Below are 25,386 nucleotides of genomic sequence, written 5' to 3' on the forward strand. Positions count from 1 at the left end.
CTCCTTCCTTTAACATAATCAAATTCTTGGCAGACTCGGTCTCAATCGCTGTTGATTGTGGTTTTAAATTATACGTTTTTTATCTTGGCAAAAGTCATCTCTTTGTGGCTGCAAATTTTCAAACACCTTTTGTGCCTAAAATGTTAAATGTGGCGACTCTCTTCTCAGCCCAGTCATCAACGCATATGCAATTTCTGTGTCTGGACGCACATCCCCAGGTGCTGGGGGCTAGAGGTAAAGAGAGAGGCACCATCTTGGGTTGACTGTGTTTATTTTACATTGAGAAGAGGCTCAGTTATGAAATTTGTGCTTAGGGCTTAAGAATGTCTGTGTGTGCTAAGATCGCTCATTTTTCAAAATCGTGCAGTCTCGGGAGAGACTGCTGGGAGTCCCCCAACTCCTCCTCTCCTGTGCTGACAGAGCCTTGACTGGACACGTGGGCACCTGACTAGGGACTCAGTCTCCCAGCCTCCTTTGCAGCCGGCGTGATCATGTGACTCATCCCCCAGCCTCCTTTGCAGCTGGCGTGATCATGTGACTGGGCTCTGGACCAGGGAAGACCAGGAAAGACCAGGGGAGCGTGGATGTGCCTGCACACTTTCGCCTCCCGAGGAGCCAGGACACAGACCTGGCTGCGGCCTGCACTGACCACAGAGATGAGGACGATGCCCCAGGGACAGTGCACACTGAGATGGGTGGAGCCTGAGTCCCGAACAACCCGGTGGGTAGGGAGCCCACCTCACAGCTGGACTTCCGTGAGAGTGGGCGGGGTTATTTTTTAAAGTTAGGGCTGGGGGGTCGGGTACAGCAGCTCTGCCTATTTCCCCTGGCCCACTGCCTCCTTCCCGCCTGCATCCCTGCATTCCCAGTTCCGCCACCCAGCTGCGGACCTTAGAACCACCGAGAACAGTGGGGTGGGAGTAGGGGGGCGCACCCACCCACCCCTTCCCCCAGCAGCCCAGGGAGGCTGACTCACAGCCCTGGGAGCGTTTTGAGCGGAATGAAGTGATCATTTCAGGCCATCGAGTCCATGCTCCTGGCTTCAGTAGCTGTTGTGTTCTTGTCAGCCGACGCTAAAATCTTACAAGCACATGAAGACAAGGAAAGGACAGGACAGCCAGTTTCTGAAACACATTTTTACCCTTGCCCCAGGCGGACAAAGCTGGGACGTAAGCAGGTTGACAACACGACCCTAGCGATTACTGCCCCGGTATATCCGGCCCAGGCGTGGGACTAGATCCTCATATCATTATGTCATGTGTTCCTCTCGGGGGCCTCTGGCTGGGAGTGTCTCCCTCGTTTAGGAGGCCAGGAAGCTGGACACGGAATCACTAGCTGTAGGCAAGGCTGCCGACTGTGTGAGCAAGGGGAACATAGCAGCGTCGGAAATACTTAACGTGGCAGATTTTTAGTCCCCAGAAAGCATGTACTGTAAACCATGTCAGGGGAAACTACGCCAGGGCTCAGAGTAGCCAAGTAGGAATTGATCTAGATTTTGCTTTTCATCTTGGTTGTCAGAATGGCCTAGAGAACCTTTGCCTTTATTTCACACCAACAGCAGGGGGCCAAGGTTCATGATGACAAAGTAGTGGATTTTCCTGGGTGGTGAGAATTAGGATGACACTTCTGAGACTTACTGAGTCTCGTTTTCTGAGGCAAGGCTCTCCCGCGGGCCGTCACCACCACAGTCACTGCCCAGGACCCCACAGGAACAATTCAGCACCCAGGGTTTGGGGGAAGTCCAGGGCCAGAGAGAAGATGAAAACATAATACAGAGAAGCAGTGGTCGCCCTGCAGGCATCAGGGAAGGAGACAAGGACTTGCTATTTCTGTAGAACTTTAAGAAGTTCCTTGAAGGCCTAGCGAGGCTGGAGAGAATCAGGAAGTCGGCAGAGTGAAAGTCAGAGGTGAAGCTAACTGTCTGGAATTATCTAGCAGGGTGGGGAGCTTTTAAAAATGTGGGCGCCTTGCTGTGACCCTCCCACTGCCCAATCTCCCGTTGTCATCAGTAATGCCCTTTAGTCATTGCAGCTCGGCTAGTGGCTTACAGGTTCTGGACGAGACTTCCCGAAGTGGGTGTATCTTAGGAGGTGTCCGGCCCCAGATTCTTGGTGTACTAGTCGTGGCTCTGGCGCTAATTTTGGCAAGAAACACAGTCTTATACACCGAAAGAGCAATAATACTTTACTTAAAATATATACAAAATTATTACTTTGAAACATATATATTACTATCCAACATACATCAAGTAACACTGATTGATGTAAATTTTGGTACCTTCATTCGTTCAGTTTTGTGATTTCTCTTTTACACGAGGCTCCTGTAGAACGTTCTCTTAAATGCCCACCGGAGGGGAGGTGCCCAGAGGCCTCGTCCCCGAGGCCAGTGGTCTGGCTGTGCTCTTGGACACCCCTGAGGCTGTGCAACTCTGCCTCGCGGCGGGCACTCGGGACACAGAAGTGAGGGGACCCACCTCAATCAATCACATGCCATTGACGGTCTTCAACCAATCTCTGTGTCTCTCCTCTCTCCTCTCTTGTCTGTCTCCCTCTCCTCTCTCTCTTCTCTCTCTCTCCCCCTCACTCTAGGTATACAATGGTCTGGGGGGGTCTGGGCCTGGGTGTAAAAGGAGGGTGAAGTTGGTGAGAAAAAGTGCCAATTATTGGGGCTTCCCTGGTGGCGCAGTGGTTGGGAGTCCGCCTGCCGATGCAGGGGACACGGGTTCGTGCCCCAGTCTGGGAAGATCCCACATGCCGCGGAGCGGCTGGGCCCGTGAGCCATGGCCGCTGAGCCTGCGCGTCCGGAGCCTGTGCTCCGCAACGGGAGTGGCCGCAACAGTGAGAGGCCCGCGTGCTGCAAAAAAAAAACAAAAACAAAAAAACAAGTGCCAATTATTTTCAGAAAAGCCCTCGTCTGGACTTAGGTTAATGTGAATTATGCTATCTTTCTTTTTTGCTTCTGTCACAGCAGGAAAGCATGGGAATGGGGAGCTGGTCTCTTCATACAACCTTGGAAAGGAAATGAGAAGAAAAACACAAAGGGGAGCGTCTGTGTTTGAGTTGCGGTTATCCTGAGATAAATCAGACATGTGCCTTTGGGCCCAGACGGGCGTGACTCTCACCGTCCCCTACAGTGCCTTGAATGTCGTAGGCACTTAATAAATGCTCACTGCGTGGATGGATCTGGTGACTACAAGTGGAAAACACGCACGTGGCAGGGACCCCGGCAGGGATGTGGGAGACCCTCTAGGCCTGCTTCCTCGCTTGGCAGATGGGGAAACTGAGGCCCAGAGAAGTGGGGGTGAAATGAGCAAGGTCATGTGACTAGTTCCTGATGGAGTGAGACTTAGAACCGTATTTTCTAAATTTCTCCTTAAATTTCCCAGTCTCTTCAGATCTGAAGCTGTGAGGAGAGCTCCGTGGACTCGACCATGTGCCCTGACCGCAGGAAAGTCACCTCCCCCATCAGAAGCTCCCAGAGGTAAAGGGGGCCCTGGGTGTCGAGGCCGGGCGTACGGGACAAGCAGCAGGTCCCCTCTAGGCAGCTGCCCTCCTGGGACCCCAACCCTGCCTGGGCTGGGGGACCACGGTCCCGGGGAGGTGGCCCCGACAGCAGCGGCCAGACCCCTGCGGCCCTGAGTGAGGTAGAGGAACACAGAGGTCAGTGGGAGTGGGTCGTTGCGTCCCCGCCGCAGGTCCTGGGACGGGGTGAAGCGGCAGCCTCAGCGCATCGAGAGGAACATGTAGACAGAGCCCCCGACCGCTTCTGGGGCTGAAAGCAAGTCGCTGCAAGTACTTGCTGAAAAGATGGATCACAGGAGAAGGAGTGTGGTTCCAGCTCACGGGGACAGACAGAACGAGGACAAAGGGGTCCCGGGAACCAGAGGCAAGAGAGAGGGAAGGGGCAGGGGCTGTCACGGCAGGCAGGGAGGTGACAGGCTTCAGGGTGAGGGTCCAGGTGGGCTGGCCCAGGGAGGAGGGTTGAGGATGTGCGCTGGGGTGGGCTTGTCATTTCCGCTGAGCTGCCCCCGAACATTCTCTGGGCTTCGAGCCACCAAGGCCTCCCACGTGTCACACGGGGGCAGCTGAAAAGCCCAGGGGCTCCTCTGCTTCCCGCGTGATTTTGATTTATAGAACAGACGAGTCGGCCTCGTGCAAAACGCACATCTGAGGCCTGTGAAGAACCTGGCACGTTTGCACAACGTACGCCGTACACGCAGACGCCTCCGAAGAACGCTGGCGCCAACACACGGACTGATGACCCAGTGGTGAACCACCTGGGTTTCTCGCGTCAGAACACGGCACCACGGCTGTCTGCGAGGCAGATCTTGACAGAGCTCTTTAGACAGAGCTTTCCTCCTGCCCCGCAGCCAACCTCCCTCCCTGCTCCCCTCGCCTCCCTAATGTTGGGACTCCTTCATCACCCACCGTTTCCCCTTTTGTCGTGACGGCCGTCCAGTTTCCATCAGACCCGCAGGGAGAACAAAAATAATTCATCGTGCCAACCTGGGAGCCGCAGCTCACCCGGTAACAGATGAGGCCCTTTGTGCTAAGAGGCCCCCCCAAGTGCTGACTGCACGGGAGTCCCAGGAAGCCGCGCGGGGGGCAGGGGGTCACCGCCACCCCCTACACGGCGGACTGGTTTTCGGTGCACGCGTAGACGGTGCTCGGCTGGATCCGCCTCCGGATCCGCTCAGGCACTTTGGGGAGCGTCTGGAAGGTCTGGGGCAGCAGCTCCAGGCAGGCCTCGCGGAACTTCTTGATTCGCCAGCAGTAGACGATGGGGTTGAAGACGGACTTGAGGTAGCTGAGCCCTAGGATGCAAGAGCTGGTGGCGTAGAAGGAGGGGCCGCAGTAGAACCTCCGGCTGAACACGGACAGCAGGCTGTAGATGGAGTGCGGCAGCCAGCACAGCGAGAAGCCCACGAAGAGGATCAGGATGGTGGTGAAGGCCTTGGTTTTGAAGCTCAGGTCCAGGCTGACCTGCTGCTGCCGCTGGAGCCGCCGCAGGCCGGCGCGGGGCAGCCGCCGCAAGTCCAGGCTGTCCGACTGGTTGTGCACGCGCACGGCGTTCTTGCGCACCGTGTGCAGGATGCCCAGGTAGGAGCCGAGCATCACGGCGAAGGGCGCGAAGAAGGCGGCGCCCAGCAGCGCCAGCACGTAGGCGCGGCCGGCCGGCAGGTCGGTGTAGCCCAGCACGCACTGCGGCGCCCGCGCCGGCACCTCCACCAGCGGCCAGGCGGCCAACGACGGGGCCGAGACGCAGAAGGACAGCGCCCAGGACGCGGCGATGATCACCTTGGCCCTGCGGGGGTTCAGCCTGTCCTGGCGCTGGACGATGATGAGGAAGCGGTCCACGCTGATGATGAGCAGGATTGCCACGCCCTCCAGGACGAAGAACCAGTAGAGCGCGGCCGAGAGCCGGCAGAAGGAGTCCCCGAAGCGCCAGCGGACGGTGACGAGGGTGGCGGCGGCGAAGGGCGCGCAGCACAGGGACAGCATGATGTCCGAGAAGGCCAGCGTGGCCAGCAGCAGGTTGATGGCGGAGCGCATGGCCGGCCTCTGGTACACGATGATGCAGACCACGGCGTTGCCGAGCAGCCCCACCACGACCGTCAGCATCATGAGAACCGCCAGGGACACCCTGAGGGGCGCCGGCGGCGCGGGGGGCCCGGGGTCTGCCGCGTGGCTCCCGCTGGGCAGCAGGTATTCGTAGGTCTCGATGGACGAGCGGTTACAGGCCATCGTGGAGGAAATCCTGGAGCCGGGGCAGCAGGGAGAGGAAGGGGCCTCAGCGCCTCGGGGGCGGCAGCCTCCTGTCTGCCGGCTGCATCTGCCTCCCGGTTGTCTTGGATCTGGAGGGCGCTGCAAAAGCTGTGAGGAGCCTCCCTCTTCGGGAGCAACTGGCGGGGATTTGCGATTCATCAATCACAGCCTCCTCATCTCCGTGACAACCGACTGTGTCCGCAGCTTTCTACTCGGACGCGCTCAGCGGCCTGGGGCAAAGACGCACGGAAGAGAACGGGGTTAGACCTTCCAAGCACGGGTTGAACAGAGCCGTTTTTGCCTTTTACAGGTATTTTAAACACCAGAGTGGCGGTGACTCACTCACTTCCCACGTGGGATAAGGCTTGGTCTTCACAAATACGCCGAGCCTTGTCACATCACCCGGGAAACCCGATTAGACCCACCTTGTGGGGGACCAGGCTTTGTAATCAACATCTCCATAATCGGCATGTATTTTATAACTTGGATTATAAACAGCCTGATCCAGTGAAGCTTCGGACAAGGCAACCCCCAGTAGAAAGCCAGCGCCATGAGGGCAGGGTCTTGTCTGTGTTGTTTGCTGTGTCCCCAGCGGAGAAGATGCTCAACAGAAATTTTGTGGAGTAAATAAATGGTAGTTGATGCCGCTATTTGTTCTACGTGTGGAGTCACATGCAGTTGTAAGAAATAATCCAGCAAGATCCCGTGTACCCTTCCCCCAATTTCCCCTAATGGTAACACTTCGGATAACTAGTGCTGCTAGAATGTTACTTTTGGAAACACTGATGAAAAGGACACTCTCCCCCTAGATAAACCCTTTTAAAGGGTGCTATTGGGGCTTCCCTGGTGGCACAGTGGTTAAGAATCCGCCTGCCAATGCAGGCGATACAGGTTCGATCCCTGGTCCAGGAAGATCCCATGTGCCGCGGAGCAACTAAGCCCGTGCGCCACAACTACTGAGCCTGCGCTCTAGAGCCTGGGAGCCACAACTACTGAGCCTGTGTGCCACATCTATTGAAGCCTGCGTTCTAGAGCCCGCAAGCCATAGCTACTGAGCCTGTGAGCCACGTCTACTGAAGCCCGCACGCCTAGAGCCCATGCTCTGCAAAAAGAGAAGCCACCGCAATGAGACGCCCGTGCACCGCAACGAAGATCCAACACAGCCAAAAATTTTTTTTAAAAAAGGATGTTGTTATCTTTTATTTCTTGTTTATTTCATGGGTGTGGCAAGGATGGTGTTCTGTAGCTCAGTCCAAAGTCAGCTTGCTTGAGCAGGTGAAATCCACCACTTTCCCATCAGTGGGCGCCTCCGGAAGGCTGCTTAACCTCTGCTGGTGTGACCTCCTCGTCTGTAACATACAAATTCCATAGCTTCCCACTGACCAATGACTTGGCAGGCTGTCCACTTGAGGCTGAAGGAATGTCCTCGCAGAGACTGGGAGACGTCACTCCTGGCATTCAGCATTGCTGGGGTTAGGTTGGAAGTGGATTTGATTCTGTTCCTTCACAGGTGACAAGTTATGGCCTCTTGAAGGCTGGATATTTTCTTTCTGAAAAACGTTTACAAGGCAGTGTCTAGATATTAGTCTTTTCTTGTTTGTTGTGCTGGGTACTCAGTGGGCCTTTTGAATCCACAGCCATGTGCCCCTCAACTCTGGGAAAGTTTCTTGTTTCACGTCTTTGCTAGTTTTCTCCCTTTTGATCTTTGTGGGGAATACTTAACAGGTAGATGCTGGACCTCACTGATTGGGCCTTAATTTTTCTTTTCTTTTCCCTTATTTTTTTAAAAAAACTTCTTATTTAAAAAATTTTCATTGAAATGTAGTTGATTTACAATACTGTGTTTCTGTGTGTGTGTGTGTGTGTGTGTGTGTTTAATTTCTCTGCTTTGGACTCTTTTTTACACTGTGCTCTGAGGGGTTTTTTGACTTTATGTTTAGTCCTATCTAATTTCTGACTTTGGCAGTCATGTTTTTAAATCTCAGGGTGTTCCTATCTTCTGTGTCTTTTGTGCAGCTCTTCACTCGTTGAGGGATGTACGCTCGAAACTCTCCAGGTTACGAGGTGGTATTTTAAGTTCTCTTCATTTTTTTCTGAACTTTTTCTGGTTCCTCTGGAGTCAGGGCCTCAGTGTCTCTTTTTTTTTTTTTTTTTGTGGTACGCGGGCCTCTCACTGCTGTGGCCTCTCCTGTTGCGGAGCACAGGCTCCGGACGCGCAGGCCCAGCGGCCATGGCTCACGGGCCCAGCTGCTCCGCGGCATGTGGGATCTTCCCGGACCGGGGCAGACTGCCCCCAGTGGCCCCCCTGCCCTGGGAACTGGGCAGGATGAGGACTCAAGGTCGCTAGCGTGAGGAGGACCAGCAGTCTTAAAGAGAAACTGAGGGGCTTCCCTGGTGGCGCAGTGGTTGAGAATCCGCCTGCTGATGCAGGGGATGTGGGTTCGAGCCTTGGTCTGGGAAGATCCCACATGCCGTGGAGTGGCTGGGCCCGTGAGCCGTGGCCGCTGAGCCTGCGCGTCCGGAGCCTGTGCTCCGCAACGGGAGAGACCGCAACAGTGAGAGGCCCGCGTACCACCAAAAAAAAAAAAAAAAAAAGAATGTTGCAGTAGAGAATGTAGGTGACTAGAGTGGCCATGGAACCAGGAGGCTGGGCAAGCAGCTTCGGGCTGCACCAGGCCCCCGGGAAAGTCCCACTAGCCATGGGTGGGGGGGGATCACGTGGGCAGTGACCAGCTTGGGCTGGTGCAGGCAGTGCCCACCAGGAGCCAAAAGAACACACGTGACCAAGTGGAGACTCCTGCCGCAGGTGGTGGTCCAGGAACGAAAGCATTCGGAGACTGGAATGGTTTCTTCTTTCCTTTACCTTCTGCCAGAGACAAACTGTGTGAGCCAGGTGAGCATCAGACCTGTAGAAGCTTCCAGAGACACCTCAGCTGATGCTTCTCTTTTTTGGAAGCCCTCCTGCTTTCCACTTCCTCATGCCTACTTCTTCCTCTGTGCTGGCAAGAAGCATCTCTTTCCAACTTCCCTAGAGTTGTCCTTATCACAGAGATCTCAAGTTGAAGGGCAGGGCTGATGTAGGAATCTAGGAAGCCTCAGACCACTTAGTCTAAAGGCTCTGGGGGTGGCAATGTCTTGGTGATGTTAGCTCAGGTCCACAGCCCCTGGCGCTCCAGGTGTAGACCCTGCCTTCCGAGCATACCCGGAACGAGTCCATATCTGTGGTGGGAATAGTCATCCAGACTCGTGGAGGCTGAGCTGTATAATCAGAGATCTGGTGTGTTACTTTATACGTGAGAAGTATCTCTCTGCAGACGACAGATGCTTGTGTTAGCACGATACAATACTTCTGTGCCTCAGTTTTCCAATCTGTGAAATGGAGATAACTACACATCTACCCTCAGGGTTGTAAAAACATGTGCAAGACCTGGTACAAAGAAGGGCATTAGTTAATAATGAATCAACTAGTCGTTAATACATTAATCCACATCCCTCATTGTTTCAAGTTTATGGATTTCTGTCTCTTGGATTAAAGAACAAGAACCATGACAGGCATGCATAAAGCCCTCATGGATTAAGTCCTTCTTGGAGCACAGAATAAGGGGTCACTGAGTAAAAGACACATCCCTGTGTGTCCATGTGTCTGTCAGTCCTGGCTGAACCCTTCACCTGCTCCCTTCTCTACGCTGTAAGAGCAGATCTTCCCTACAACATAATTACAGGGGGTGATTTCATGCTTAACCAAAGGAACAGATGGTGCAAGGAATTCTTTTTTTAATGTGTGTCTTGAGGTTGAATCAGATTAAAATTGTTTGGGCTTCTGGGCAGCAATTTGTCTCAGATATTTTAATTTAGCGTTTTGGTCACAGTCCTGTTGCTAATACCCAAATCAACAGCACTTTTCTTATCAAGCGCTTGGGCACACTAAAGATCAAAGTGAGAGGTAACAGGCGAACAGGGAATGTTCCAGCACCTTCTTCAGTCTGACCCAGCGTTACCGCCTCTCTGGCGATTTTCACTCGGAGGGGTGGGGTCATGATGGGAATTACAAGCCGAGGAAGAAGCGAGATGGGAACGGAACCATTTCAAGGTACTTACTGTAGCTCCCATGCCATCAATCCCACCTTGGAGCTGGGCGGTCGTGCAGGTGTTGAAGATAAATAAGCATCTTGAACTGAGGTTTAAGAGGTCCGCTGACCGTGTGCTCAATGGACTGTGTCTACGCAAAGGATGGAGGGAGCTTTCGGCCGTGCGCAGGGAGGAAACACTGCCGTCTGTACACTGAACGGACCACGGCATCGCCTAAAGCTCCTTCAGCCACTCCTGCGGCGCTGCCGCTGCTCTGCGCGGAGAGCTGGCCCTGCCCACCATCCGCGTGTGCCGCTCAGATGCACCCACGAGCAGCTCACCTTCGCAGAAGTAGTGCCAGGTAGAGCGAGCGAAGACCCGAGGCTGGTCCCCGGGGCTGAGGCTCCGAAAGAGGGGCCCGACGTCCGTAGGATCAGAGCGGGAGTGAGCGCAGTTCCTTGTCCGTGATGCTGACGAGCAGAGAAAAGACAAACAGTGCCTCCACCGAGCCAACCAAGATGCGGCGCAGAGAACCCTTAGGTGAGGGCACACCTTCCGGTAGGTGAAGGCGCAGAGAACCCTTAGGTGAGGGCACACCTTCCGGTAGGTGAAGGCGCAGAGAACCCTTAGGTGAGGGCACGCCTTCCGGTAGGTGAGGGCGCAGAGAACCCTTAGGTGAGAGCACACCTTCCGGTAGGTGAAGGGTGGAGGGTGACCACCGTCAGCGTGAGGGAAGGTGTCTTTCCCTGCTCTGTAAGATGCGGCACAGAGAACCCTTAGGTGAGGGCACGCCTTCCGGTAGGTGAAGGCGCAGAGAACCCTTAGGTGAGGGCACACCTTCCGGTAGGTGAAGGGTGGAGGGTGACCACCGTCAGCGTGAGGGAAGGTGTCTTTCCCTGCTCCGTAAGTATGACAGCTCTGCGGGGGACCACCTGCTGGTACCCTGGGGGGTTACCTGGGCCAGGGGCAGCCGCAGGATGCTGCGAGGCTCTGGGACCTGCCCTGCCTGCCTGCCTCCCTCCCTCCCTCCCTCCCTCCCTCCTTCCTTCCTTCCCCCTCCCTCCTTCTCTCTCTCTCTCCCTCCCCTCCCATCCCCTACTCCTCTCTATCTCTGTGTGTGTGTCTGTCCGTCTCTCTCTTTTCTAGCTTTTAAAACTTTTTATGATGGTACATTGCAAACCTATAGAAAAATTAGTATAACAGAGCCCCATTTGGCCAAGGTTTTTTTTTTTTTTTTTTTTTTTTTTGAGGTACACGGGCCTCTCACTGTGGCCTCTCCCGTTGTGGAGCACAGGCTCCGGACGCACAGACCCAGTGGCCATGGCTCACAGGCCCAGCCGCTCCACGGCATGTGGGATCTTCCCGGACCAGGGCACAAACCTGCATCCCCTGCATCATCAGGCGGACTCCCAACCACTGCACCACCAGGGAAGCCCTTGGCCAAGGTTTTGAGATGTGTTTTTCCCATTTCCTTCCATTGAGGTGGGAGCAGCTCTGCACGTCCTTGTCACCAAACACCTCCTGTCTTGGCTTTTTTAAAAAAATTATTTAATTTATTTATTATTTTTGGCTGTGTTGGGTCTTTGTTGCTGTGCACGGGCTTTCTCTAGTTGTGGCGAGCAGGGGCTACTCTTCTTGCGGAGCACAGGCTCTAGGTGTGCAGGCTTCAGCAGTTGTGGCGTGCGGGCTTCAGTAGTTGTGGCTCACGGGCTCAGTAGTTGTGGCTCATGGTCTCAGTAGCTGTGGCTCACAGGCTCTAGAGCGAAGGCTCAGTAGTTGTGGCGCACGGACTTAGTTGCTCTGTGGCATGTGGGATCTTCCCAGACCAGGGCTTGAACCCGTGTCCCCTGCATGGCAGGCGGATTCTCAACCACTGCGCCACCCGGGAAGCCCCTGTCCTGGCTTTTGTTTCCAATGTAAAACCCGGAGATTCTGCTAGGTTTTCTGGGAGAGCGGAGAGCAGGCTGAGAGGCAGAGGAGTGTCCTGATAGACAAGGAGAGGAACGCCAGCCCAGGAGAGGTTCCTAGGGGACAGGTTCGGCGGGGAGTGGGTACACAGAGGGCTAGGGGTTCTAGAACCTCTCCGAGCTTCTCCAAGGATTTGACCGTCCTAGTAACGATGGTCCTGCAGCCAGAGATCAGTCCTTGATAGGATGTCACTGACTGTATTGCAAACGTGTAGTTTCAGGTAACAGATCTCCTCTTAGCTGGTAACATGCAGCTCTGAGTTGATGGGAAGGGACAAAGTCTAAAATGTTTTTCTTCCTTTTCCATTTTCAAAGTCTGACATGAAGAGACCATCCAGGCTGTAACCTGAGATGGAGCTAGCTAGAACCCAGAGGGGAGGGAACACAGTGTGCGGGCAGAAGCCCCTGGACTGGGCAGAGGGTTGCTGGGAGGGCAGCAGGGCCGGGCAGAGGGCAGAGCTGAGCCAGGGGAAGACCTCCTGGCAACTGGGAGGTTAAGTGCCAGCATGGCTTCTCAGTGGAGGCTCTTATCTCTTTCCTTGTTGCCCCTAAAACAGAATGGACTCAAGGCAGGTGCACATGGAGGCAGCAGGGTGTGTCATCACCTGTGTTGTCTGAGAAAAAACAAGGCACAACCTAGAAGCTGAGAGTTGTGTTTTATTTGGCGGACGAAGCTGAGGACTTAAGCCCGGGACACAGCATCTCAGATCGCTCCGAGGGACGGCTCCGAAGAGGCCAGGGGATGGGGGTGGGGGTGGGGCCAGGATATATGGGAGTTTCTGCAACACAGACCAGGTAGTTGGAACATCAGAGGATTACGTAAAGAAAACCAGACATCTCAAGTGAAGGAATTGAGCGCTTTTCTCTGCATGGGAAGATGCAAGAGTCTTGACTCACTGAAATCATTCCTTTGATCTGCACCTCAGCCATCTGGGGCCAGTGTCCTGTGCTTTCTCATCCTGAGTCTTCCCAGGGTGCACCTTCCAGGTGGCTGCAGTCCTGTTTCTATCCCGAGTTCCCGCAGGGCTCACCACTGGGGCAGCTGTAGTGTGATGGCTTGATGGCTGAAGCATCCTTTGTTTACTGATACGGCAGGTGGCACTTGTAGTTCACACGTTTGAGGTCGGTGCAGCCCAGAAAGCCCGTGTCACTGTTGGGTGTTCAGGGAAATGACGGCCCCTCCTCACATGATGGCAACAGCAGCTGTTCCCCCATCTTCAGACCCCACCTGCCGTCTCCTTGAGGCTCCTCTGTGCATCTCTGCGTCCTCTGAGCGAAGGCGGGCGCTGGCCTTCCTGGGGCTGTGCCCTGGGTGCCTGGAGAGTGTCCCTGGGGCGGGACCACCGCCCGCTTCGAAGAACCAACCCTCAAAGCACTGGGCCGGAGACCAAGCCCTTCTTAGGGAACTGTTTTCCAGAAACACTAAAGTCACGTACGCACTACACACAGGCACATCTACATTTTACTTCACAGACTTAGAAATATGTATTCAATCTCCAAGAAATTTGCCGTCTCTTCTGGTGGGAAACCTGGTGGACTCTTTCTCTGAAGTTGTGGTTGTTGCTTCAGGTAACCAATTGGCATCTGAGATATTGGACTTTTATTTCTTACTACGGAAAAACACACTGGTTCACAAACACCCAACCTAGGGAATGAAGCCGGTTTGGGCAGATGGAGAAGTTTGCTGTGGAAACAGCTTGACTCTGTCCTTACCTGCAGCCACGTCACCTGCCTTTTTGATACAGACTCTCAAACAGATGGCATATTCCAATTTCAATAACTTTATTGGCAATGAAAGAACATGCAAGAGCTGCCCAAAGTAATTCATCAGTAGCTGTGCTTCGAAACAGGTGTTGGGCTACGTGTCTCAGCGTTTGAGGAAAGTGAGCTGAGAGAGACCAGACTGTTTGATTTCTCAAGTCAGGCAAGACTCCTGGGGGGAAGTGTTTCAAACAGAACAGAATCGGGGAGCCTTTAAGGAAGCACATCTTTACTATTTTTAGCAACACCTGAAATGTATTGTGTGCGCGTTACTGCCGGCTAGGCTCGGTCCTAGCTCGGTGGTTCTCTGAACCTGCATCAGCATCGCATAGGAACTTGTTAAAAAGGCAGATTATCAGGGCCACCCAGACCTACTGAGTCAGGACCCTGGGAGTGGGGCCCAGGAAGCTGTGTTTGAACCAGCGCCCCAGGGGATTTGAAGTTCTCCGTTGTGGGAGCTACTGACACAGCCTACCCCCTGGAACCCTGCCACTGACTCGCTTTTACAGACAGAAGTTCTTGACCTAGAAATTCATAAAAAGACACACCTGCCTTGGGACCCAGGAGGACCGGTTTAACCCTGGACTGTGCCACTTCCATAAGATGTAAGTGAGAGTTCATGGCAGTCTTTTATATTTGCAACAAGTTAGTATTTCGGGGCAAGAGCAACAGAAACAGACGAAGGGAGGAAAGTGGCTCAGAGGCTCTGTAGGACCAGCAAGGGCCAGAGTGCGGTGGGAGCACGGCAGCCGTGGACAGGCCCCAGGACCCCGGCCGCCCTCGGGCACGTACGACCTGCACAGCTGAGCTCTCACAGGTGCTTCTGGAGTGATGTGGGTGAGTTCTCCTTGTCCCCCCAAAGTTAAACTCTGCTGGCTGGCGAGAATGTAGGATTCAACGCTACATTGGCGGGAGACGCAGGGTAGCACCGGGATTCGGCCGCTGTCCACTCTGTTGAATCCACGGTGCCACCCCCACGATACGTACAGAAAACATCCACATGGCCCCGTGGAGTGACCAGGCTCGGGGCCTGAGAGGGTTAAAGCCTTGACATGCCCGCAGCCCATCCCACGGAACTAGCTTTCAGGATTCTATGAGTAGACGGGGGCTAAGACAGACTGAATTTTTGCTCTGACCAAAGAAACAGTAACAACACCTAGTATCTGGATAAAACTTTAAAATATTCAAAATGTTCCCAGAATGTGCTCTTTATTTCCTTCTCACCCGATGATACGTTAATACTCCCATTTACGGATGAGGAAACAATCAATACATGAAGTGATTTGCTTGAGGTGACACCAGTGGGCAGAGGGGCTCCGGTCACTTCTCGCCTCGTCTCAGGCCCTGATGCTTTCTCTGTCCCGGGGGCCCGGTCAGTGGCACCCACTCAGGGTGCAGGTGGGTTTCATCGTGTGGACAAATTCCTTTCTACAGACTCAGACGCCGACTCGGATACGCGGACTGCCCACACTTGCTCTAGTTATGAGAAAGAATAGTTGGTAATGTAAGTCCTTCCGAAAAGTCCAAAGAACCCACCCAACCTTCACCAAATCCCTGTTTTCTGCATCTCTATGTTCTCCTCTTTCTTTAGAGGAGGCCGGAGCATATGGTTCACGTGGGGACCTCAGTTTCCAAGTGAACCCCTGAAAATTGCATTTGTGCATGTCTCTGTTAAGAGGCAGCTTCTCCCCCTTTCTGAACTAGTTTAGAGGCGTTGCGTCTGAGGTGGAGTTTTTAAAGTCCCGGAATCACGTATGAAGAGTTTGCTAGAGACACAAAGCCTACGGTGCTTGTTTAAACATAGTTCGATGTTTTAATGAAATCTGAGACACTTAGCACTTTTTCAAGATGCTAAAAAATACGACCTGCCAAGGTCAAGTTTCTCCAGGTAGACACGTGACGTCCCAAGCAGCCTGTCTGGGGCTCCCAGCGCAGGTGCAGCTCCTTTAAATTCGAGAAAGCCCGGGTGCCGGCCCCTCAGACTCCTCAGCCTTGCAGCCTGGCTGCTTTGCAAAACCTTTTCCCTTCTCCAAAATCACATCTGCAGGTGCCTATCCCTCTGCTTTAACTTGGCTTTCTCAAAACTATTTTTAAACTGTTTTTTGGTACCTTTGCAATTTTTCTAACATTTTAATGCCCCATTCTGAAAAAAGAAAACCCTGACTCTGATAAAAATATACTTTTTCATTTGTAATAAAGAAAACAGACGCAGCTGATGTATTCAATTAAAATGATTTCTGATGATATTTTAATGTTTTTAACAGCTTTATGGAAACACAATTTACATATGACAAAACCTGCCCATTGTAAGACTACAATTCAATGAATTTTGTACAATTTGTAATGTTGGGCAACTGTCACCACACTCTACCTTCAGAACGTTGCCATGGCCCCCTTGTGTCTGTCTGCAGGCAACTGGTTGCATTTTTAATAGTGGTTTTGTTTTTGTTTTTGTTTTTCGGCTGCACTGCATGGCTTGCGGGATCACAGTTCCCTGACCAGGGATTGAACCTGTGCCCTTGGCTGTAAAGGCATGGAGTCCTAACCACTGGACCACCAGCAAACTCCCGATTTTTAATAGCGTTTTAAATTTCCAAAAAAGAGTTCCTAATACCGCCCAAGAACTTGACAGTTGTATGGAGGGCTGTTAATCTGGCAGCCCCGCCCTGACATTTCCCCCCTGGGTCCCCAGCAAGAGGAGGGAAGTGGTATTGAAATTTGTGATAAAGATGAAATAGCATTGGAATCATTTTAGTCCTTGGGCCCGGGCCCATGTGGATATTCGTGGCTCCGAGGGAACAAGCATCAGTTGGGCAGGGAGCAGGGCAAGCTTAACTCCTTCACCCCTATACCTCCAGCAAACCCCTGCCCAACCTAGAGTCACGATGGACCCGTGAAGCACAGCGGGCCGTGGGGCTGGGCTGGTCAGGGAGCTCCAGATCCAAACCACCGTCCTGCCTATGCTTCTCAGCCTTGGAACTTGAGGACCGTTGGCAATTCTTCAGCCTCTGCTGCTGCTGCTTCTTCTGTACTAACTCCACAGGGTGGCAGCAAAGATTAAACAGCATCTTGCAAGTCACAAGGCAAGCGGAGGGACGGGCCTTTATCAGGGCAGGGGGCGAGTTCAGAGGCATCATGCAGCAGAGCTACTCGGGAAGCACCTGCCTGGCTCTCCAGGAGGTGGATCCGGTGTGGACAGCCCTGCAGAGCACAGGGGAGTGAGGGGCTGGACGGAGAAATGGCCGCTAGTGTTCGGTCGAGTTCTTGTTCCGGAGAAACATGGTCACAAGGAAGCTACGCTCCCAGAAGCCCCGTCAGACCCAAGATCATTACTGCTTCCCGATTAACTGTCCTGCATTGTGTTCAATACTATCCAAGGGGGCTTCCCTGGTTGCGCAGTGGCTGAGAGTCCGCCTGCCAATGCAGGGGACACGGGTTCGTGTCCCGGTCCGGGAAGATCCCACATGCCGCAGAGTGGCTGGGCCCGTGAGCCATGGCCGCTGAGCCTGTGCATCTGGAGCCTGTGCTCCGCAACAGGAGAGGCTGCAACAGTGAGAGGCCCGTGTACCGCAAAAAAAAATAAAAATTAAAAAAAAAAAAAAACTATCCACGGTCCCTCCGAGCCTCTGGAATGACTTGTTCAGACTTGCTTCATTTGCAACGCATTAGAGTTTAATTGTCACATTAAAAGAACTGACCTAGAAATTCTACCTCCAGGAATTGGTTCTAGGGAAATAATTATTGATGGTCACAAAGATTTGGCCACACGAATGCTTAGGGCAGTGCCGTTTCTAAGAGGGAGACTGAGTGTAAGTTCGGTGACAGGAAGGCAGTCAGGAGACGCAGGGCCTGTGATCGCAGCTCTGGGTTAAATGTTGACTCCGCTCTGGGTGAGCCTCTTGGTCTCGGTTTCCTCATCTGCAAAATGGGCAAATGGGATTCCCTCCCTCACGTGCTCTGGCGGAGCAGCACCGTGCCTGGGACCCGGTGATCACTGGGCACGGGCTTCTGCTTCGCCTATGACGTCCTACAACAGAATTGTGTCCCGCAGCAAAAGTAACCCTGCAGGCCAACGCTCGGCAGCTCGGAAAGATGTTCACGAGAGAGCAAGGGGAAAATGCAGGTTAGAGCGTAGTTTGTAGAGTTCGAACCCTCGCTAATAAATGCACGCGTTAAAAAACGAGCATGGGGCTTCCCTGGTGGCGCAGTGGTTGAGAGTCTGCCTGCCGATGCAGGGGTCACGGATTCGTGCCCCGGTCTGGGAAGATCCCACATGCCGCGGAGCGGCTAGGCCCGTGAGCCATGGCCGCTGAGCCTGCGTGTCCGGAGCCTGTGCTCCGCAACGGGAAAGGCCACAACAGTGAGAGGCCCGCGTACCGCAAAAAAAAAAAAAAAAAAAAAACAAAAAAACGAGCATGGGAAGTAAGTGCATGTTTGCGTTGGTCTCTCTGGCAACTTCCCTGCCTCCACCCCTCCCCCTGCAGGCCCTCCCACCCCAGCGCAGCAGCCAGGATTCCTGGGGAAACGGGAGCCAGAGCAGGTCCTTCTTGTGCATCTCCACTGACTCCAAACTCACTGGGAAATGGGCATGAAAGCCGAACTTGTTCACTGTGGCGGTTTCCTGGCCCTAAGCTCCCTCTGTGACACCCCCAGTCTCCCCTGCTCCCGCCTCTGCCCCTACGCTGGTTTCCCTGCTGTGCCTGCTTGGTGTCCTCTGTCTGGAATGTTCTCCCCCTCCTTGCCCACCTCCTGCAAGTGTTTCTTCAAAGGCCCGTCTCAGTGTGTCCTTCCGCTCACTGGTGAAAACCAGCCCCCAGAGGGCTCGGCCTGCACCCTCCTCGCAGCCCCTGTCACTGACGTGCAGGGCCCCGCCCACGCTCATCCTCCGTTACCCCCAGCAGCACGTTCTGCACCCTCCTCGCAGCCCCTGTCACTGACGTGCAGGACCCCGCCCAAGCTCATCCTCCGTTACCCCAGCAGCACGTTCATCGAGTGAATGAATGCTCTGACTTTTCTTCCATTGCGCACCTGTATGTTCTAAGCTTTCTACAGTTAACATACCTTATTTTTTTCATAAAAAGGTCAATTTTTAAAAATGAGTATATACAACTGATTCACTTTGCCGTACGCCTGAAACTAACACACCATTGTAAGTCAACTCTACTCCAATATAAAACCTTTTTTAAACGAGTAGCATTTTATACGTATGCTTCAATTTTACACCATTTCGGTTTTGAACTCAAGATTCATGGATGTGATGGGCAAGAGTGGGAAACAGACAGTGAGACGGAGGTGGGGAGAGGGTCCAGGCAGAACCCACTATTTCCGGCCATTTCCTAGACGGCAGGCAAATCCTTTGCTAAATCAAAGGGCTGGAATTTAATACGACTCCTTATCCAGAAAGGCAACTTACTAATTTAAACCCAGGGCCAGAATATTTCCATTCCAGCTGCTACAACTTCTAATAATTCCCAGCATCTTTTTATTGTTCAGGATTTCAATAACATCAAACACATCTTCCCCAGCACGAGGAACACATTTAGTTCAAAAACAGCCAAGCTGGAAAACATGTGAAATGCACAGCCAGGCCGCAGGGCAACTGGGCCCGCAGGTCGGCAGTGCCCGCGTGGGCTTTCCCCACAGTTACAGCCGGGAGAAGAGGTCCGTTCGCCATAAGGGAGGCTCGGTCCAGGTTTCTCGGGATAATGGTTAACGATCCATCAAACACGCAGGCCTGCTCTGGGTTAAGCTCCTCGGGTAATGTCACCCAGACGTCTGCAGCGTCTGGAAGATGATGACTTGATTCTTACTTGGGGACAGACGGTGCTCGAGCAGGAGCTGTGGGCGCCCCAGGGTCCGTCCTTGCTGTCTCCCCACACGCTCCCTAAGAGATCACTTCTCTGCCAAGATTCCAAACACCCCCAAGACACTGCTCAGACCCAGTTCCGCAAGCCAAATCCGGCTCCCCTTCTTGACTCCCAGGTCCAGGAAGATCAGCTCTTGCCTGTTTCACACCCAGCGTACCTGAAGCGGAACTCAGCATCTTCACCCCCGACGGGGTCCTCCCCAGTCACCCCGCATCCCAACAACCAGCCCTCCGGCCCTCCAGTTACCGACGCAGAACCTGGAGTCAACCTGGACCCCTCCCTGCCCCTCATTCCGTGCCGCCAAACAATCATCTACGCTCTGTCTTAGGAACCTCAGAACTCAACCCACTTTTCTCTGTCCACACTGCCACTGCTCCAGTTTGGGTGCCGCCATCTCTCAACCAGGTGCCAGCCACCTACCGGCCCCAGGGTACCCCTCCCCTGCCCACCACGGCCCTCCCTCTGCTGCCACTGGAGAATCTCCCTGCGAAGGGAACCAGACCAGGTTGCTCTTGGCTTAAAGCCCATCAACCGCTTCCCACCGACCTCGGGACGAAGTCCAGCCTCCCTGCGCGGACTTACAGGGTGTGTGGAGGCTCATCCTGTGAAGGCTGTGAAATCAGCTTGGGGGTGGCAGCCAGCACTGACAAAACTAGAATAAGGTGGAAATGGAGCTCTTCATGCAGGGTAAGGGGAGTACTGCTGGTGACTGTTGTGTCATACTGATGTGTGAGTCCTGAGCTATGATGTTACATGCATTTCTCACTGTGGGTTGTAGCTGAAGACTGGTTTGGAAGACGCTAGTGGGGACTTCCCTTGGTGGCGCAGTGGTGAAGAATCTGCCTGCCAATGCAGGGGACGCGGGTTCGAGCCCTAGTCCGGGAAGTTCCCACATGTCGTGGAGCAACTAAGCCCGTGTGCCACAACTGCTGAGCCTGCGCCCTAGAGCCTGTGAGCCACAACTACTGAGCCCACGAGCCACAACTACTGAAGCCTGTGCTCTAAAGCCCATGCTCCGCAACAAGAGAAGCCACCGCAATGAGAGCCCATGCACCGCAACGAAAAGTAGCCCCCGCTCGCCGCAACTAGAGAAAATCCTGCATGCAGCAACGAAGACCCAACGCAGCCAAAAATAAATAAATAAATAAATAAAAAGAAAAACGCTAGTGGACAAGACCTTTGGTGAGCTGGCCCTGGCCCGACTGTCCAGGCCCCTCTTCCTCCCCCACTGCAACCTCCTCTAGTCACCTGCAGGATCTCACATACCCAGCTGCCTGCTACTTCCGGCCCTTTGCACATGCGGTTCTCTTCCCCGGAAGTGCTTTGCTTGCACTGCCCTGGCCTTGTTATGTCTAGTTCTTGCTCTTCAGATCTCAGCCGAAATGTCTGTCCCTCATGGAAGCCTTCCTTGACCCCTAGGCAGGGACAGGTCACCTGCCCCATGTCTGCCTGTCGTCCTGCCCTTCCCCACTGTAGCCCACATCACAGTGTAGTGCAGTGTAGTGGTTTGTGTCTGCTTTCCTGCTCTTGGCTCCACTGGGGCAGGAATTACATCTGTCTTTTCCCCCTCTGTGTCCCTGGCACACAGCAGAGTGTCCAACATAGAGCAGGTACTCAATGACCATGAGTTGAATGAGCCCATTCATTAACTCAAGGCTTATGCGTCAAGGGTTGCTTGCATCCTTCTTCTGTGCAAGACCTCGTGGACAGAAGGAAACAAACAAGGCAGCATCGTCGCCTGGAATTCGGAGGTAACGTTTCCCTGACCTCTGCAGCAGGACTGCCACGCCCCAGGGGACAGGCAAGTTCAGTTGCACAGCACCCTACGGGGTGATGCCCGAGGGTTAAGGAAGATTCTTTGGGACCCAGAATAAATCTAACAAAACCTCCTCCAGATCATGTCCTGCATTTCAGCCTTGACTTCCAGCTTGGGAATTTTATATTTCATGTAACATTTTTATATGAAAATTATGTTTATATTTCATATACAATTTCATATGCAATAGATATGAGACCCGCAGTTTACTCAGAACTTTAATATCTGGGGCAACGACAAGGTGTCATTCCTTAGGCTTAAGCCGGACACAGGGACTTTACCAAGCCTATAATGCTTCCACCTGCGGAGGGAGAATACATTGTAAATGTCAGTTATTCGCGCCACGTGACTTCATTAATTCACACCCATTCCCTTCAGTCCTGTCTGAAATAAATAATGCTGAGCCAGAGGAGGAGGCATTCAGGGCTCTGGACCCCGAGGCCAGACAAAAGGAAGAGGAGGCAGTGGGGAGACCCAGGGCTTGGGGTCCGAGCCTTGCCCGACCCTGCCTGCCTGGGTCGCCCTGCTCGGGGCACTGAATCTTCCCGAGTCACGTTCACTTGCCTACACAGAGCGGCAGCTGCACCTAAGCTTGTTGGAGGGATGAACACAGACAGAACTTTGAGGCCAGCTCTGCGGGTAGGCTGTGGATGCAGGAGCCGAGGCCAGGAGGCCGCTGGGAAGACGCCCTCAGGGTGACGAGGGAGGGAAGTGGGGTCTCTAAAACTGGGGGTCCTCCAGCCCCCAGGAGACCCCACCGGGCGGGGCCTGGGGTGGGGTGGGGAGCTGGGACCAGGCAGCCTCTCTAACCTGGGCCTGACCAGGGGCCAGAGCATCAGCGGTACCAGGGGGAGCCCAGGATCAGGGAGTAAGAGGCCCTGTTCAAACCACGGAGCGAAGGATGCACTTTCCGCATCGGTTTCGTTTTCTTTTTCCTTTACGTATACTGTGAGCTTCTGTGTCCAAAAACATCCCCCGGCAATAAAGTGTTTCCCTCTGTGACCACGTCAGTGCGAGGAACCGACTAAAGGAGGGAGCGACTACTGTCTTCTTATCCCCCGTCAGCCTCCGAGTCCTGCTATCGGATGTGAACGCTCCTGCAGCACCCCGGCCGGCGTTCCCCACTTCCTGACGAGCTGCAAGCAGGAAGAGGGGCCGGCTGGACATGGGGAATCCAGTACCCCTCACCCTGTTCAGAGTCACTGTAACTGAAGCGTTGGGGAGAAACACTAATAGAAGCCACACGAGGGAGGCCTTGCATCGTCAGACGTTTAGCATGAGACACGCACAGAACAGCCAATGGGCTTTGTAAGAAACGGGGTTTGTATTCCTCAGAGAAAGTCTGGAGATCAGATTTTCAGGGAGTTTCTATAAGACATTTGTGGAAGTAAGGAAAACAAGGGGCCCCCTTCACTTTGGGGTGAGAGTGGGGCAGACTGTCCTGGGGGGGAGGACTTGGGGGGGTCTTCCTTTCTTTCGGTTCATCGAGGTGGGTGTGATGGTGAATTTTGTGTCACCCTGACTAGGCCACAGCGCTCACATTGTTCTAGGTGTCTCTGGGAAGGAATATTTTAGGTGAGATTAACATTTGGTTTCGTTTTGTTGTTGTCATTGTTTTTTACACTTTACTATTATTTATTTTTTAAATTTTTTATTTTATACTGAAGTACAGTTGATTAACTACGGTGTGTTAGTTTCAGGTTGGTGGGAATGTAAACTGGTGCAGCCACTACGGAGGTTAACATTTAAGTCAGTAGCCTTTGAGGAAAGTGGACGACTTTCCCTCACGTGGGTGGGCCTCATCCAATCAGCTGGGGGCCTTAAGAGGAAGAGCCGGAGGTCCTCAAAGAGGAGGGAGTTCTGCCTCAGACGGTCTTCAGACTTGAGCTCTTCCCTGGGGCTCCAGCCGCCAGACCACGCAGGACTCATACATACCAGTCCCACCGTCACAGGAGCCAAGTCCTTAAAATCAATCAATCAGCCTCTCTCTGTCTCTCTCTTTCTCTCGATATACATACACACATCCCGTTGGTTCTGTTTCTCTAAAGAACCCTGATTAGTACAGGGGGTGAACATCCCCCTAACTCAGGTATGAATCAGGAAGATGGAAAGGGGCCAAGCGGGGAAGTGGTCTGATCATCGCAGGCCTTCCAGAGGATTGGTTGGTGGGAGTGGGTGGAGTTAGCCTCCCACCTGAGTCGTGAGGTTCAGAGAAGTGTCTTGTGTCCCCACTAAGCTCGGGGGAGGCGAGCTGGTGCTGAGCAGTTTGCACCCACCCATCCATCCGTCCACCCATCATCTGTCCGTTCATGCAACAAATCCTGACTACAAGGCCCCCTCTAAGGCACTGGGGGGGGGGCCCTCCTAGCGCTTACAATCCAGAGGGGAGAAGACCGTAAACAGGTAAATAATGATATGAAGTGAAGCAGAGTAAAAGGACGGGGTGTGACAGACTGCTCGTCCTGAGGGTCTTCTCGGAGGCAGATGCTGTGCTAGGACAGTGAGACGCCCGCTTTCAAGGAGGGTACAGCCTCCTGCGCGAGGCCAGCTAGTTCCCGGGCAGCTGAAACAGCAGCTCCGTCCAAGGGCCACGCAGCAGCATCCTGTGAAACCAGCAAGGGCTCCTGGGCACTCAGCCGTGCTTCCTGGAGAACGTGGCCTCTCACATCGCCAGTAGCCGTCTCCTTCCTCGGGCCCTCTCTTTCGGGAAGTTTTGTGCACCTCTGAAGCCCTTGCCGGTGGCTTCTGGGGAAGGGGGCTCCACCTTGGCTCAGACACCCTCTCTGGGAGCTGCTTCCTGAAGCCTCTGCCACTGCGTGAATCCAGACCCGAAGGCTGCTCCTCTCTTGGTTCCGATTCGCGTAGGTCTGCGTTATTTCTAGCCTAGGACGTAAGGGGCATCTCCAACCTGTACAGCAAACCCAGGACGGTTACAGGGAAGAGGAGAGCCTAAAGCTGGGGTTCCGGCGGGGAGGGAAAGTCAGGCTGGATGTCCACCTGCAGAATCCACATCATCAAACTGCTGTGGTCTCCTGTCTCTTCAGACCCCAGAAGTCACCAGAGGGAAGAGGCTGAGGCTGGCTTTGCAGCACTGGGATTTCTGAGCTGAGACGAAAGTGTTTTTCCGTTTGCAGTGACTCAGTGGAAACAAAGACTGAGCGCCACGAGCGATGGCCCTTCTCGGCCATTACGAACTGCCCCTGAAAGGTGAGGCTCCAGCCAGCACCCGTAACATTTGTAATTTGCGTGTCTCCTTCAGAGCGCTTTCATTTCGCTCAAATGCCTCATGGAAATGTCCTCTTAATTGCGCCTCTAGGTTTCGCACAAAAGGAGGAAGCCCGGCTGGAAACAAGCTGAGCCTTAGTAACAACTGCGAAGGGAATCCGTGACCGCACCCCAGCAAGAACAGAGCCTGCGAGGCAGCGGGGGGCAGCACGAACACACGAGACTAGGCTTTTATCTTGAGGACTAGACCTTATTTGAGAGAAGAGATCACACCTTTTGACTTCTTTCATATTCCTTCTACAGAGGCTGGTAGAGAGATTTATATATAAGTGAGCACAGCCAGTGTTTATGATTAAAATGCATAACAGTAAGCTCTCAATTTTCCACATCAATGGCAGGAACCTTTTATAGACAGCATTAGTAGAAACGATAATAATACTAACTGTAATGTAATAAAAACAACAAAAATAACTAGGACCCAAACAGCTAAACATAAGTCCTGAAACCATAAAACTCCTAAAACATAGGGGAAAAGGTTCATGACGTTGAACCAAGAAAACAGTGATTATTACTGAATTTAATTACGTGTACAGACCAGGGCAGGGATTGTTAAAATCAATCTGACTGGGTGTGAAATATGTCAGGAGTGCCTCTCAGTGGAGGTCACTGAGTGGCCACAGAGAGAGCAGCTTTGCTGGAGGGGGATGATCCAGTAGTGAAGGGAATGGGCAATGCAAGAGGCAGGAAGTTCTGCGGAAATGAACTTATTGACAAACCAGAAACAGACTCACAGATCTCGAAATCCAACTTCGGGTCACCAAAGGGGGAGCATGGGGGGAAGCGATAAATTAGGAGGTTGGGACTGACATATACACACTACTATATATAAAATAGATAACGAATAAGGACCTACTGTA

The 25,386-nt window shown here is 53.3% G+C and overlaps 1 protein-coding gene across 1 annotated transcript; it reads right to left on the reverse strand.

Annotated features, from left to right (window-relative positions):
• Positions 1-2,168: 2,168 nt before the first annotated feature.
• On the reverse strand, positions 2,169-5,924 carry GPR45 (G protein-coupled receptor 45). The gene has a single exon (XM_067704040.1). It carries the CDS (start codon positions 5,922-5,924, stop codon positions 4,626-4,628), a length of 1,299 nt encoding a protein of 432 aa, XP_067560141.1. The 3' UTR covers positions 2,169-4,625.
• Between the last annotated feature and the right edge of the window lie 19,462 nt (positions 5,925-25,386).

Source organism: Pseudorca crassidens, chromosome 14, assembly GCF_039906515.1.
Source record: "Pseudorca crassidens isolate mPseCra1 chromosome 14, mPseCra1.hap1, whole genome shotgun sequence".
In the NCBI taxonomy this organism is placed as follows: Eukaryota; Metazoa; Chordata; class Mammalia; order Artiodactyla; family Delphinidae; genus Pseudorca; species Pseudorca crassidens.